This window comes from Accipiter gentilis, chromosome 1 (genome assembly GCF_929443795.1).
Source record: "Accipiter gentilis chromosome 1, bAccGen1.1, whole genome shotgun sequence".
In the NCBI taxonomy this organism is placed as follows: Eukaryota; Metazoa; Chordata; class Aves; order Accipitriformes; family Accipitridae; genus Astur; species Astur gentilis.
The window spans coordinates 6,077,004-6,089,146 of NC_064880.1; the positions used below are offsets into that span (position 1 = coordinate 6,077,004).

At 50.0% G+C, this 12,143-nt stretch overlaps 1 protein-coding gene across 3 annotated transcripts; it reads right to left on the reverse strand.

Annotated features, from left to right (window-relative positions):
* Positions 1-952: 952 nt before the first annotated feature.
* SRM (spermidine synthase) lies at positions 953-10,256 on the reverse strand. Of its 3 annotated transcripts, XR_007506896.1 has the most exons (10): positions 10,044-10,256; positions 9,737-9,857; positions 9,292-9,384; positions 7,913-8,066; positions 6,968-7,051; positions 6,484-6,629; positions 5,437-5,559; positions 4,583-4,839; positions 2,473-3,487; positions 1,259-1,366 (listed from the first exon to the last, which is right to left on the reverse strand). XR_007506896.1 is itself a non-coding variant. In XM_049807433.1 (8 exons), the coding sequence occupies exons 1-8, from the start codon at positions 10,187-10,189 to the stop codon at positions 4,822-4,824; spliced, it is 885 nt and encodes a 294-aa protein (XP_049663390.1). In that variant the 5' UTR covers positions 10,190-10,256; the 3' UTR covers positions 3,626-4,821. The 3 variants fall into 3 exon arrangements, 1 of the variants encoding a protein (XP_049663390.1); XR_007506897.1 differs by having other exon boundaries at positions 953-3,487; XM_049807433.1 differs by lacking the exons at positions 1,259-1,366; positions 2,473-3,487 and having other exon boundaries at positions 3,626-4,839.
* Positions 10,257-12,143: the final 1,887 nt, after the last annotated feature.

Genomic DNA, 12,143 nt, shown 5'->3' on the forward strand with positions numbered 1-12,143 from the left:
GCACGCACGACTACAAGCCTGTTACAGCTCTCTAGAGAGGTGGAGCAGGGGGAGTTGTGCTGTCTTCTCTGTCTGTCGACCCCAAAGCAAATTCAGGAGGATGAAGGGAGGGCGAGCGTAACACTTCAGTGGTATGCTCAAAACCTTTTGTTATTTCAAAATGCACATAAAGCTAAACGTTTCAGTTATTCCACCAAAAATCTTCCTCAGAAATAACTACTCGCTATGAAACACTTCTATTTCAAAATATCTCTATTTTCCACTGAAAATGTTTTGCCTGTCTCCAAGTAGGATGCATTTCTGGCTGTGAAGCAGGCTGAGGATGCTTGGGGTTACTGCCTACTGACATATAAACTGGCCTCTGTTACACCAGACTCATCCTGTTGGTGGCAAGACTGGCTGGACAAGAATTGGACAGAAATGTTTCTTTACCATTTGGATTTCCTGAGGGACTGCATATGCGCTGCGCCTTGTGGGAATTCAGTCAAAAAGAGCTCACCAGGGATGTTAACACACGGGACTGAGAGACTGCCAGCATTGCAGAAGGGACCGCTCGGCTGGGAGAGCTTTAAACAGGAATTCATGCGCTCCAGATAGTGTGGGGTTCTGGTTACTCCTCTCCTACAGCTGAAGGGGACGAAACACATGCAGGGTCACCACATACATAATCTTGCCCTTAACCCTGGCAGACAGAATTAGCTTTCTTAAGCAAAATCCTTCCCAGAGATGCCCGGTTGTGAGCAGCTGCAGCAGCCGTTCAGTACCAAGGAGAGGGCAGCCCCCTCCTGCGGGGTCCCTGCTCCGGCCAGCCCTCAGTCCTCAGAACTAGCACTTCAAACCCCATTAACCACCAAGCTGGCATCCTTGGAAGGCCTGCTGCCGAGATCCCTAACATTCGTAATAATCCCTTCCCCCCCCCCCCCCCCCCCCCCGCCTTTATCTGCTCCACACATCACTGTGCTATAATTGGGATTCCCTGGCTCTAATTCCCAACCTTTTGCATATTTTAAAAACACTTAACTCCATCCTACACATAACCAGGAAAGAGCATCACCTAGACTTCTCACTATTTAACTTGGTTAAATTTCTCCTCCTACTTTTTAACAATATTTTGTCTCACTCTTTTGCTAGACCTGAGCTGCTGTTTCACACTTTTGTCCAAACTTTTTCCTCTTCTTTCCCCACCATTTTATCAAAGGAACTTTCCTCTCCCTGAACTTGGTGGCACTTGTTACTACTTCTTTGACTGTTTGCTTACTGAGGCTGCTGTTCTCTGATGAAAGATGAATTGTCATTCTTACTTCAGCAGTTTCTTGCTCCAGCCAAGCTCCATCAATAATTCAGCCAGGCCTCGCTAAGGTTAGCTCTGGATGAATACAACACTCATGCCAATTAACAGGTTGAAAGGGCTCAAGAGATACAGGCAAGAGATTTCTCTTAATTTCTTTTTAAGCTCTTTTCTGAACTTCTAAAAATTGAGTTAGTTCAATGAGTAAAGCAGAGCAGGGAGTCTGACACAGTTCAAAAGGCGCAAAGAGGCTTAAACAATTGATGTGCTAAAGCCCATCAAGCTCGGTTCCCTCACTTGTCTCCACCTCCTCTGACTGATATTACATTGTATGTTACTCGGGACAAAGCCTATCCCTGTTCATATGCTCCTAGCTTAATAAGATGCTGGAATACAACTGCAGCATGTCTAGACAAACATCTTTGTTGATCTTTGCTTATGAACAGCGTTGCTTGACTAGCCCTGGGCAAAAGCCAGCTAAATCTCAGAAAAAGTTACTTGAGTATTTTAGTTGCCCACCTGGAGACACTGCAAAGGTTGCTTTCAGTTCAGTGCTCAATTGTATATGAGGCCCCATTAGTTTTCTCCTGTTGGGCATTACCCAAATCACCAATCTTTTTTCAGTCCTCAGCATCCTTGGCCACAGCAGCCTGCAGCATAACAGCTCAGACCTCATAGATTTGCAGAAGGGATAATCAGTCTGTAGACGCAATTGCCCGAGATGACTGCCATGCCAAATACCATTCTAGCAGCTTAAACAGCACGTAGACCTTGTGGCAGCTCTCAGCACAGGGGTGACTAACAGTCATAAAGCGCTCAGAGCTGCTCAGATGGAACTAGCTGCAGATGCACAAACTCTTGCTCACTCTCTTGCTGCATCGTTAATGAGTGCTTGATTTAGGTACTGATCTCCATCTTCACCTATTGCAAGGCACTGAAGTATTTGAAACTGCCTGTAAAGAACGGTGATTTGGAGTGACTTGGAAACTATATATAGGACCCTATGGACAGAGTATGTGTGACTTAGATGGCAAACAGCCTTGTCTTCCTGCTCTCATCACTGGCCACTCACTGAACTTACAAATTTGGAGAGAGCTCAGAGAAACAGAAGTAGTAATTAGCTGCATGGAGGCTAGTAACAGGTTTGAGGAAGGTCTTTCCCTCCTGGGCATTGTTGTACTCACCAAGGGTGGGTGGAAGGCTTGAGCTTGTTACTAGTTGGCAGCTGCTCTTAAGACCTTCCTGGACTACAGTCCTGATCTTGATTCCCATTCCAGGGGAGAGAGAGTGCTAGAGGTAGTTTTCTGTCAAGGATGAAGGACTGAATGGGGTTCAGGTCCCACAGTAATTTAAACAAGGGTAGCTAGAACCAGCCTCCATTACTGGTCTGCTCCTTCTAGTAAAAATACAAGAGTTGAGCAATGAAAATGCCTCAATAGCTCTAACTAATCAGTAGCTGTGGCAGAAAGGAGACAGCTACCCAGACAATTAAGAGACAAAATGGATGTAATCTTCTCCACACCAGAATACAGAGATCCAGAGTCAGCTCAGCAATGCTTTGCAAACCCTTATGACCACAAAGAAGCTGTACTGATACTGGTAGTAGAAGGGGGCATTGGGAAAGAAGTGGTAAGTCTCATCAGAAAGGGGAGAAAAGTAGGAGGGTTGGTACCGACACCACAGAAGTCCCTTGCTGGAGGCACGCAGTGGCTGCACCACCTATGCTGTTTGTAGGGTCACAATTATAGTAAAGCTCAACCCCAACCTTTGCAAGTCTTCTCCTTCTAGTTTTCTCTTATCAAGCTAAAAATACCTCCCTCAGAAAGAGCTTTTTTGTCTTCTCCTGATGCCACCTAGTGACTGTTCCCAGCCTGTTCAGCTTGAGTTCAGTACTTGGTTCAGGCCCTTGGAGCCACTAAGCCACCACAATTTTTGCAGAGGAAAGGATGGTGCAACTGAGTGGGGCCAGTGATTGACAGGAATTACATGATACTAGCAGGGAGATGGGCAGCTAGAAAACAGCTTGGAAGGCTGTACTAGAGGCAGCATTTGGACTAGGGAATAGCTTGGATAGAAGGTACTGACTTCTGCAGCATAGAGGATGACAGAAGCTGGAGCTATTATGCAGTCAGGTTACAATACAAAACATGCAATGGGATCACTCTTCAGAGCTCAGTTTTTGATGGTAACTTGTCATCCCTAGAGACAAGGGAGAGAGGAAGTCAGACCAACTACAGAGCGCCCCTGGATGTCTTCTGACAAGCACAACAAACTTTCAGGATCTCTTGTTTCCAGCCCCACACTCTCTCCAAAGAAGGACACCAACCCACACTGATGTCACCTTAACCAGAGCCAAGTGTTTAATTGATTGCAAGGGAGTGACAACTGTACAGTGGTTGTGCCGGGAAGATACCCACTGCACAGCGGTGGTACGGAGTCTTTAAAACAAAAGTAAAGTGGAGGCAGATCCATCTCACAACAGAGTACAGCGAAAAACAACTTATGCATCTGGGGATTCTGGGGGCAGCATTAGAAATAATGATGCCTCCTAAGGACTAGCAAATACCCAGGCCTGAGGCATCTCAGCATGATTGAGATGAGAGATTTTTCAGCACAACTGACTCCCCAGCATCAGTACTTAACAGCAGGCAATGGATGTAAGGTTTGTTTTTTATATATATATATATATTTATATTTTTATATATAAAGCGCCTATCACCATATTGATAAACATTCTTTGGAACCACTCTGACGGCAGAGGTAAGAACAGGAGTCAGCCTGTCAGTACCTCAGCACTTCTGTGTCCAACCAATTTAAAAAAAAAAAAAAAAAAAAAAAAAAAAAAAAAAAAAAAAGCCACAAGACTGCTGCCAGCCTGCCTGGCTGGTGTTTAATACTGCTACTCCATCAGGGTTGGAGGGAGACCTATTGTGAATGGCAACAGTTTGCACTGTGACTTCTCCAACTGTGCTGCAGAACAGTGCAGGTGTCGCAGAAGGGCAGTGGGACATGAAGGCTCAGACCCATTACCAGTCAAAACGTCTCAGCAGCAGGGAGCTCCTATGAGGAGAGAGCAAGCTAACTTTGCGCACAAAGCTCTCGCTCTCTGTGCTTAAGGCTGAGTCAGTGACCCTTCTGGACTCTTCCCAGGTTTCAGAAGATCACCAGACAGAAATACATGTCAGTTATAAATACATCATGTCAGTTGCAGGGGGTGGAGGTAAGCGGGGGGGCACAGGGAGGGGAGAATTTAGAATGGGTGCAGGGAGGAGAGAAAGGAAAAAGACATCTTACGTTTCCAGCACTGGAAAGAACAGTTTTGACCTCACGCAATAAGTCACTGGACCTTTTCAATAGTCTTATCTGGCTTATGCCCCATCATCTTTAACACATCATCAAAGGGAATGTTGGCTGGCAAAGGGTTAAACAATCCCACACAGTGGAGAGCAAATCTGCAGTCTGCTGGGAAGGTCCCAGCCACATCACTGACGATCTCAGGGTCCAACTTGAAGGAAGGAAGCAGCTTCTCAGTCTCACACATCGCTCAGGGCCTAGAGACAGGCAAAGACAAAAAAGTGTCAGGATGGACCTGCTGCAGCTCTACCAGTCTTTAACAGAAATATGGCTCTGAAACACAACCAGGGCATTTGTCTTCATTCCTAGGACACTCTTAAGTTTTTTTTTCTGGAACGTGCAGTTGCAACCAAGTTAGGAGATGATGGAATGATGCAGAAATACAGACTATCCTTCAAGAAGGCAGACTAAACTATGCTAGAACATCCTTTCTTTACCCTCTGGTTTGCGCTACAAGCCACAGCCACATTTTATCCAAGACTTCTGGAGCTTCTGGAGTTTCCAATGGGAAACACCAGTTCTGCAGGCTCTTGGACTTAGTTTTGGTAGGTGAATTAGGAGTGATCTGCCATCAAGGTATGGGACATCAACACAAAGAACAGTTTCAAACTGAACTCCAGCCTTCTCAGACTGACTCATACTCTGCTATGTCATACAAAATGCTGTCCTGCTCCAACTTGCCCACAGAAGCCTTTAGGGCTGCAGGAAATCCTCAGTCCTGTATACTCCCACTCCTGCAGAAGAGAAGTCATAACTCATCCTTGATGGAGAAATAGCAGCACAGCCTTGCTTACCTTCCGTGCAAACTCTGGCAGAATGAAAGCTGCCCGATGAATGTCAGAGTTGTAGTATTTCAGACTCCTCTCCTCTACTTGTTGCTGTGAGAGCTGCTGTACAGGCTCTCGGAAATTTGTGTTCTGCAAAAAAGAAGCCAGATAGTTCTGTAGCGTTTGGGTAACAAGCAAAAGGCTGTGTGACAGGCAGCCTGATTCATAGCAGAGAACCGAGAGGACTCGCACGAAAACAGATGACTTTCTGTTCCAGTATGAGGTCAAAGGTTCTGCACAGCTCCAGCCCCAAGGGCTGGAGTTTATACTCTGTAGCTCGTGTGACTAGCCCTTATTCACAGATGTCACTGTATGAGGTCAGACTGTGTGTGAGCCATGTGCCAGATGAAGCTGTCAGATTGTGCCTGAGCATGTAAGAAGCAAGGCTTTTGCTCTTCAGAGCAGAATCCACGTCTGCGTTAACTGAGGCACAGTGCATGCTGCCAGTGCCCCAGATAAATCAAATACAGCAGCAGAAGTGCCGCTGGCTCCCAAAACCAACATGACAGTCGCATTACAGGCTTGCTGTAATGCAGCAGATGGGGAAGAGAGCAGACCTCAGTGGTCTGACACAGAGTTACCAGCCCACATCCTAACACTGACTATCACTTGGTGGCTTCTGTATGAGCGGATTACCAGTGGCAAGCCGACACTTATTAAGCAGGTGCTCGCTTCGTAACAGCCAGCATCAATAAGCCAAAGCCTTAACAGTCTCTGGAAATTGGTAGTGGCTTTCTCCCTTCCAAATTTGTTACACTAGAGAGAAAATCGCGTCCTTTTCTAAGGCAAGTGGTTACGTTACTGGTCAATTCTGCCCTTCATTCAGCACTGAGCAAGCTGCATTGCAGCTCTGGAGCCCTGGGCTGGTGGAGCCAAGGCCCAGCATGAGTCTAGAGGCCCCAAAGCTGGGAGAGCTCAGTGCCACAGCTCAAGCTCTGTAAGGGACAGCCTGAGGCAGGCTCTGTGGGTGCTTTCAGGGAGTGGAAAAGGGCACTTCAGGTGCCTGAAACTCACTGGGTTCTTGCTGCAGAGCATGAAGCCAATCTGCCCGCTGGGATATGTGGGGATGGTGCAATAGGCGTATTCCACAACAGGGAACAGAGACTTGCAGAACTGACGCATCTCCTTAATGAGATCCAGGTGCAGCCACTGGCACTCACCTACAGGGAGAAAGGAAGACAGGATGCAAGGTGAGAGCTGCCCCTCTTCTCTGCACAGGCCTGTGCCAGGTTAACAGTGGTTCCAAGTCCAAACCTGCTCCATTCTGCACAGCTCATGCGGTTTCAAAGGCAAGATAAGACCCTTATGCCAGTTTTACTAAGCGCAGTCCAGCAGCTAACGAGTTGACGTATACAGATCAAAAGCACTCGTGTACCTGGGAGCTGAAATGGATTTCACTCCCTGCATCATGTCTCCCCAGGAAAAGAGTCCCCTTTGTGCCTCACACTTTGCATGCAATGACCTGGCATCAGTCTCTGCCCAGAGACAGCATCCTCACCTTGGCAGCAAAGAATCCCATCTTCTCGCAGGGCTGTCTTCATCAGCTGGTAGTAAGATTCTTTGAATAAGCTTTCTGCAGGACCTGGGAGAAAAGTGAGTAAAGAGATATGTCTATAGAGAGACTAAGATGGTAGGCTTCTGAGAGTTTTCCAAATGCCCAAGCTGCACAGGGACTGCACTGGAAAAGTGACATTTCAAATGGCTTTTCAGTGATCACAAGTGTTGCGAGATATTCTGGAAGCAAAAAGTTTTGACCCTGGGTGAACCCCAGCATGCACCTGGCACAGCAAAACCATCAGGATTTTAGCTTTGCTCAACCAGCAAGCCCAGGACCTTTGTAACAAAGAAAGTCCTAGCAGCTGCCTCTCACTTCAGTGAGCATTTTTTAGACAGAACTCCTGCTCCACACTGCCTTTTAGAGACACATCTCTTTGCGTTGACTTTGACTCTAGCAAGAGCAAAGGTGACTCAGGCACTTGTCGTTAGGTCCCTAAAACAAGGTGCCATAAGTACATTTGCTCCCTCTCTACCTCAGTTTTCCCCTTCAGAAATACACCAACCTCACCACAGCCGTCTTTAGGCTAGGTAGCTACACTGACAGCACGTGAGCCGCTGCTTCGTTAGCGGGCACATGTGCAAAACTGTCTTTGCCAGTATGGTGCTGCATCCCCTGTGGGACTACTGGACTAAAGGATCAATTCTCTGTCAGAAGCAATAGCTGCTGGAGTTGAATTTTGAGAAGAGAAACATGACAGATGGCTTGAAGCCTTGCTAATACAATTTCCTGTCTTCATCCTTTCCTTTCTCTACCAAAATAACCAAGTCAGTGACAGTCTTTTCACTTGAAAGGAGCCTGGGCAGGCTAGCATTACTTCCAAGAGGTAGGCAGAAGAGAAAAGGAGAAGTGTGAAAAGCGGTACCCTTTTATGGCCAGAATTCTTACCCATGGGGTCAGACGAGTCCGTGATAATCACATCAAAGGCTTCTTGATTTTGTTTCATGAACTCGAAACCATCTCCCACATGCAAGGTCAGCTTAGCGCTGGAATATCCCACTGCCATCCCTGGGAGGTATTTCTTAGATACCTGGATCACATCCTGCAACACAGAGAGCACAAGTTGGTCAGTGGGGGCTACGAGGAGCTACTTCTCAGGCTACTGTGCAGCTGCAGCTGAAAGAACAGCACAATGAGTCATTTCCTTCCATGCCTTCAGCACAAATCCAACACACTAGCTAGATCCTCAAGAGCTGTCAGCATCTTTAGCCAACAAGCTACACTCAACCCTTTCCTACGGCCTCAGGGTTCAGTGACACTGTTGGTCTGTCCTTGCCAAACTCAACAAGAAGAACTTAGAGCTTCAAAAGCTCCCCAAGGAACTAAGAGAATACAATTACAGATCTGACTGCTCTGTGCTCCTTTTCCCTGTAGACATCACTTGCAGAGGTAATCTCAGCTAAGGACTTCCCCCCCCCCCCCCCCCCCCCCCCCAAATAAAACCACACCAGCAGGTTTCTGGATGCAAGATAAGAAATATTTCCACCTTTGCTCTATAGTCATTACATCAATCCCCACATAAGGCGCAGTTTTCTCTTTAAAATGGTTAGACAGCCACTGCTCTAGGCCCAGCAATTGTACTGAACACTACCAGCTTCTCACAGCTGGCAGAGACAAAAAAAATATGCTGGTGTCAGGCAGTGCTTGTTCAAAACCAGGCACATATGCCTACTTAGCTTGGCAGACAGCATACACAGTCTTGTACGGCAGCGTTTCCCATTCCTAATACAGCCTCACTTTGAGGAGACAGCAAAACTTTCTAAGAAAGTAAAATATCAAAACAATCTGACCAATAGGAGGAGGAAGACCAGCCCATCTATCATGGAAACAAATACCCCCTGCTTATTTCCTGCTTCCAGTCGCAGGAGCCTGCTTAACAAAGCCACCACCCTCCTCTGGCAGGAGTGGCACTCTGCTCTGCATCGGGGAAGAGGGAAAAGCAGCACCTTCACAAAGCCAGAGCTCTCCTCCTCCAGATCCCATGTTTGGCCCACGCTGGCCTGGAAGGGCCTCTGCTGTACGTGTGTGAAAGAAATCACATGGAAGAGGCAGCCAGCTGCCACGTAGATGACTCGTAAAGCAAAAAGGTGGCGCTGTCAGTGTCACGCCAGCAGAACCGGCAGCAAACGCACTCGCTACTGACAAGGGACAGCAGGTGAAGCAGCAGCTCCCGTGGATGCTGTGAAGTAGGGCTGCTTTTTGCCGGGCAGCCTGCCCGTCCGACCGAAGCCCCGGGGCACCTCCAGGCAGCTGGGAGCCCAACGCACCTCATCGATTTCGCACTGCACCACGGACTCCACGGTTGGATGTTTCACCACCTCTCGCAGCACTCCCCCGTCGCCGCCACCGATGATCAGCACCTGGGAGAGGAGAGGGCAGAAAAACCGGCCGTCAGCGGGGTCGGCTCACGGAAGGAACTTTCACGGCACGGCCTAAGGGGGATGGCTCGAAACCCAGCAGCCCGCCGGGCTCGTCCTGCCCCGGCGCTTGGCGATGTGCTCCAGGGGTCCACGAGGGCTGACCGCGACGCTCTGTCAAGCGCCGAGCGTAGGTGCACCCGAAACGACGGCCCACGCCGGGCTCTCGCCGCGGCAGCCCTGACGGGGCCGGAGGGGAAGGGGGGGGGGGGGGGGGGCCGGTCGGCGGGCCCCGGGGCCGGCTCATGGGCCCCGGCTTGGGGAGACCCCGCGGAGGGGGCCGGGGACGACTCACCTTGCGGGGGTCGGGGTGGCTGCAGAGGGGCAGGTTGGCGATCATTTCCTGGTAGGAGAACTCGTCCCGCTCCGTGCACTGGATCACCCCGTCCAGGACCAGGACGTTGCCGTAGGTGGTGCTGGGCAGAGCGGGGAAGCGGGGTTGGAGCCGGCCCGCGCCCCGGGCCCGGGGCCGCGCTCCTCCGCCCCTCTCCCAGCGCCGCCAGGCCCCACCGCATGGCGCTGGGCGCCGAGCCCGCCCGTCCTCCCCCCCGCTGCCGCCGCCGCCGCCGCCGCCCGGGGCCGCCCTCCCGTCCGCGCCGCACCTGCGGAAGACGAGTATCTCCTGGTAGCGGGAGCGCTGGTGGTGCAGGAGCTCCTCCACCTGCAGCGACATGGCCTGCCCCGGCCACAGCCGGCACGTTTCACGGAACCAGCCCTCACGGATCAGCGCCGCCGCGCCTCGCTCCATCCCGGCCCGGCCCGGCCGCCGCCGCCGCCGCCGCCTGACCCCGCCGGCGCGGGAGCCGAGCTGAGGGGCCCACGCGCCGCCCCGCCCCCGGCCGCCAGCGCGCGCGCCGCCGCTCCCTCATTGGCGGGCCGCTCGCCGCCGCGCCCCCATTGGCCCAAGGCGGCGGTGACGCCGGCGCCAGCAGGGTAGAACGGCCGGCGCCCCGAGGCCACGTGGGGTGGCGCGCCCGGAGCGGAGCCATCCCCCCCCCCCCCTCCCGCCCCGGCGGTGGAAGGGCGCGTCCGTCCGTCCGTCCGTCCGCCGTCCCCTCCCCACGCTAGGGCTGCTGTGACTACGCGCCCGGCCCGGGTAGGGGGCGGCCGGCTCCCCGCGGCTCCTCTGCGCTACAAAGGCAAAGCTCCGCCGGCCGCAGAAACGCGAGTGACTTAACAACGCTCGGGGGGGGGGGAAGGGGGGAAAAAAAAAAAAAAAAAAAAAAAAAAAAAGGTCTCATTTGGAGGTTTTAAGGGTTAGACTGTTAAAAGCAGATTCCCTTCTAGCGTTCGTGGGCCCCGGCGTGCACCGGGAAGCGTTACAAAACGCGGTGCGTGGTGCAGAGGGCAGACCCTGGGAGGAACTCGCCAAGAGTAGCTCTCCAGCCGGGATATGCAGAGATCTCCTGGAACAAACTACTGCACGGTTGCAAAATAGTCTTAGATTATGGGATTCTGGTGCTACAACTTCCTCTGATTTATAGGTGTAACCAGGTGAATAAAGCAAGCATGGATTTGCTAGTCACTTCCACTGAAGACATTTTTAAAACCTAGGGCAGTTAAACACAACTCGTAACAGGCAAACAGAAAAAGTTTAAAATTCAGATCATCCTTGAAATGTCACCTTGTATGGAATTTCATGTAGAGGAATTAAAGAAACTACAGAAATTTTAATATCTCTGCAGCCAGTGGGGCTTTTGGTGAGACTTACTCATTACAGAAATACCGCAAGTGGCAAAGCTGACAAGAAGGGGAATTGGCAGCCCCTGCAAATGCACTTAAGAGACAATTGCTACTTAACTGCCTCTTTTCAAAAACATTCTCCAATAATCAGCCATGCAAGCAGATTTTACGAGCAGAAAGGGACTCTGTTCCACCATTACAATGCCGCTCAGTTGGCACTGTTCACACTATGATACCTAAGGAGGGAAAACCCTCCTCGGTTCCTTCCGCTCCCTACTTGCCAGAAATATGGGAAAAGATGGAAAACAAACAAACAAACAAAATCCCAAACCTCCTCACAGTCTTTGTATAATAAAGCCCTCAGGTTAGGAATGGAGAGGGAAGTTTTTACCACTACCCACTCAGTCCTTGCACATAGCCTAACAGAGAAGTAAATTCTGTCACTGCCAAAACAGGTGAGCATGGAATGGAAAATCCTTAGTCAGAAAAGGAAATGACAGAGTAAAGACAAGGCCTCGGGGAAAGGGAGCAAGATCTACTGTTCAGCACAGTGACCAGTAATCCAGGAAGCAGCTCTGCCCCTGATTTAATGTGGCTTTAAGCAAAGTCACCTCAGCCCTACCCTTCAGTACTCCCAACTATTAAACTGTAATGTTGCTTACCTCTTTCACAGCAGCATTGCCAGCCTTCAGCTGTCAGCATTTAGAATAAGCTCTGCCATCTATCCATCACATTATGGGCTGATACCCTTTCTACAGAGACTTCAGGATAACTCACTGCAGGTATTTAAAACTTTGACATGTTAGTATAGCTGTACTGAGATTCAGCTGCAGCACAGAACCTCACTGGCTTTCCCCAACCCAATGTTGCACTCCGTGTTTTTACCTTCTACCTAATGCTATTGCTTTCACTCTGTAACTTACGGTGAAACCACTGGTCTCTGATCCAAAAAGTACCCTCTTTTTGTCCCCCTAAAATAAAATCTTTGCTTAAAGATACACAAATGCTGCCAGGTAAAC